This window comes from Impatiens glandulifera, chromosome 5 (genome assembly GCF_907164915.1).
Source record: "Impatiens glandulifera chromosome 5, dImpGla2.1, whole genome shotgun sequence".
Classification (NCBI taxonomy): Eukaryota; Viridiplantae; Streptophyta; class Magnoliopsida; order Ericales; family Balsaminaceae; genus Impatiens; species Impatiens glandulifera.
In genome coordinates this window covers 8,443,000-8,445,999 of record NC_061866.1, presented here as the reverse complement: position 1 = coordinate 8,445,999, position 3,000 = coordinate 8,443,000, and the positions used below count along the sequence as shown (strand labels likewise).

The window sequence follows — 3,000 nt, the reverse complement described above, 5'->3', positions numbered from 1 at the left end:
ATGCAATAATGTGGTAATAGATTCAAACTTATGTATTTGGTTCAAATGAAGTCCCAGTTAACTTGTAAGTATTGATGGGAAAAAAAAACCAATAGAAGTTCATTTTTCTTCAAGAAATCCAACATAGGCTAGCCAAACAATTCAAATAAACTATAATCTCAACATCCCCATATGATAATGGATTACAACACAAAGATAAACTCTTCTCTTTTTCCTTCTACTTTTACCTCTCAGTCCATCCTTCCCTTCAAAGTCCTTTCTATTACTTCACTCGGTGTCCTGAAAAAATAAGCATATTTTTTTGTTTAATTTCAATTTAGATCATAGATGGCAATAATAGCAACTTACACAAGATAGACATGGCCTCCCCAACCACTTAAACAATCCCGATCTACTGATGATAACAATGCTTGGGAGATCGTCTCAAATAACTCTTCAGATTCCTGAAATGATTATAGAGAACTAAAAGGTTTTATTCCTGATTTTTTCAGAGAATCTAGGTACACAACTTAAGAAAAATGAATTTATATACTCTCAGCATTTAGAAGAACCAATGTTTGAATTTGTAACCATAATAGTAGCATGTATTCGAGATAGTATAGGATAGTATGGTAATTAGTAATAATATTATGAAATAGTAGGGTGATTAGTAGTAGTAGTATATGGGTAGTAAGGTAATTAGAAGTAGTATAGGGTTAGTATGGTAATTATTATTAGTAGTATAGGCCCTATGGGTGTAGAATAGTAAGCCAGTAGAGTAAGCAGCACGACCCCACAGTCATGGCCTCAACTTCAACTTAAGGCATTCTTAGTGGAAATCGAACTCGTGGGCCGTGACCTATGGTCTCTTAAACACGACTCTTACCACTTGAGCTATCTTAGTGGATTACATACGAGGTAGAAGTTTTTTCAAAAGAAAAACACAAGTTGGAAAGGCTAACCATGTCAGGTTTGAACATTGCTTCACAGGCACCATAAAGAGACTCGGATGCAGTACCAGCAACGACGAAGTCTTTTGCAAGTTCCCTGCATTATGTAAAATAAATTAAGAATGAAACTCAAACGCATAAGTAACAAATATATTTTTTTGTTCGATTGGAATTCCAAATTTCTTTAACATAGAGCATCATAGCTAGCAGTTTAACTTCTTTTTGTTAATTTATGCATTACAAAATTATCAGAGAAGAAAGAGAGGTTTGATATATCTCAAAACGGGATGCACAATAAACTACTTGTGTAAGTTCCTCTAAGGTCACTATAGAATTACTAGGATGCCAGTGAACTGTAAAGCTAATTAAGGTGAGAGTAAGAATGATGATACATTCACATATTGGGATGTTATGGTATGCATTTTTTTCATTTGGATTATAATCTGAAAAAATCTACATTTGTTATGCTAGTCAAATACCACAATGATCTAAATCTCATTTGATCTGGGGTTATTTGAATAACTAGGTAGTTATTTTCAAATAATCCCATTCAATGTAGGATAATGAAAATCAAAGTTGTCTTGGGTTATATAGGGTAATTGGAGTAAAAGGACACTAGGGGTTGAAAACAATCCCAAATAATCCACATCTAGAAAATAATTCTTATAGTGATCCAAAATAAAAAATCTCGATACAAATAAAACCAAAAATCATCATGATTCAGAAGATAGTCTTTCCACCAAATGAAGCCGAAAAACAATATATTCCTAAACCACAAAACTAAAGATTTAATGAACTGCAAATGCATACAAAATGAGGCAACGCAACAAACACATACTGAAAACATGATAAATATGAGAAGACGAATTCACATACTTTGCTCCAATTGAATCCATTGTACAAATAAAGGGCTTATCATCCTCTCCCAGGCCAGCAATTACTGGCTGGCAGAAATATGGACCAAACCTGCACATAAAACAAATTCATTCCACCTGAGATCACTTCATCAAATCAAACTAAAAACCTAATATGAAAACATTGCAGAGACTCAAGAAACATGGTAGCATGATGTTGAAGAAATTAAGGATATACTATCCATACAAAATTACAAACAATGAATAAAGATTGAATTTTCAATCTCAGCAACTTCCTGAAACCAATGATATTAGCCTACAGTTTGATAATTTAGAAATTTATAAACTTCAAAACAACACTGTTTACTAACCTTTTCTCATAAAGAATGGCCGAAACAAGGCTTGCAAACGTTTCAGGCTTCATATCCCTCTCTTCCCGAAGCTGATAGAGCTTATGACGAAACACAAGACGCTGATGCCTAAAGAAAAAACCCAAAAAAAACGTAAACCAAATAATCAGAGGCATATGCAAAAAAAGATAACGAGTACTAACAGAGTTTGGGCGTCGGTTGCGAGCCCAGAAAGACCGATGAATAGCTTGTCATGGATCTGATAAATTCTTCGGAAGTCTGTGGCAATGGTCTGAAGCTGAACGCCGAGCCGACGATCGCTGGCAATGGCGAAACAGTTCTTCCCCACCATGGCTACTAAGGCACTTCCATTGTATTCAAAGATCTACAGATAAAAAAATATTAGGAATTAAGCACAGATTGATGCTTGCAATCTAGGGCAACCCACATAGATTGAATACGTTTGCATTGAAAGCGAAAGTGTAACGAATGTTTACATACCGACATTGAAAGGGATTAGACAAAAATCTTTGGATCGATGATAGAAAATGGGATGAATCTGCAAAATGAAGGAGCTTTCCGCTGTTTCAATTTCAATTGTGTCGTGGCTTGGAGGATACTCCAATTCTTCTTGTAGACCTTTTAAACCGATCCGGTTTATTCACACTTTTCTTTCTCATTTTATATTCCTTTAAAATAAAAATAAAAAAAGTATAAAAAATATTTATTTTTCATCAGCACAACCCAATGATATTTTTTTATTATTTGTTCATATTTTTTTACAAATTTTCTATTTTAAAAATAAGTAATAGAATAAAGAAATACAAAATTTTGAATTTCATTTGTTTTTCTAGAATGAATCATACT

General features: G+C 33.6%; 1 protein-coding gene across 1 annotated transcript; it reads right to left on the bottom strand.

Annotated features, from left to right (window-relative positions):
• Positions 1–2,775, bottom strand: LOC124938340 (proteasome subunit beta type-3-A-like). The gene is made up of 7 exons (XM_047478761.1): positions 2,635–2,775; positions 2,337–2,518; positions 2,155–2,262; positions 1,806–1,895; positions 942–1,026; positions 349–443; positions 1–279 (listed from the first exon to the last, which is right to left on the bottom strand). Exons 1-7 carry the CDS (start codon positions 2,638–2,640, stop codon positions 231–233), a joined length of 615 nt encoding a protein of 204 aa, XP_047334717.1. The 5' UTR covers positions 2,641–2,775; the 3' UTR covers positions 1–230.
• Positions 2,776–3,000: the final 225 nt, after the last annotated feature.

What these genes read in the sequence shown, in the direction of transcription:
- LOC124938340 (XM_047478761.1), bottom strand. An exon ending in GCCATTCTTTATGAGAAAAG is followed by an intron (nt 1,896 to 2,154) that starts GTTAGTAAACAG and finishes TTTTATGTGCAG; the next exon opens with GTTTGGTCCATATTTCTGCC. An exon ending in GGAGGCCATGTCTATCTTGT is followed by an intron (nt 280 to 348) that starts GTAAGTTGCTAT and finishes TTATTTTTTCAG; the next exon opens with GACACCGAGTGAAGTAATAG.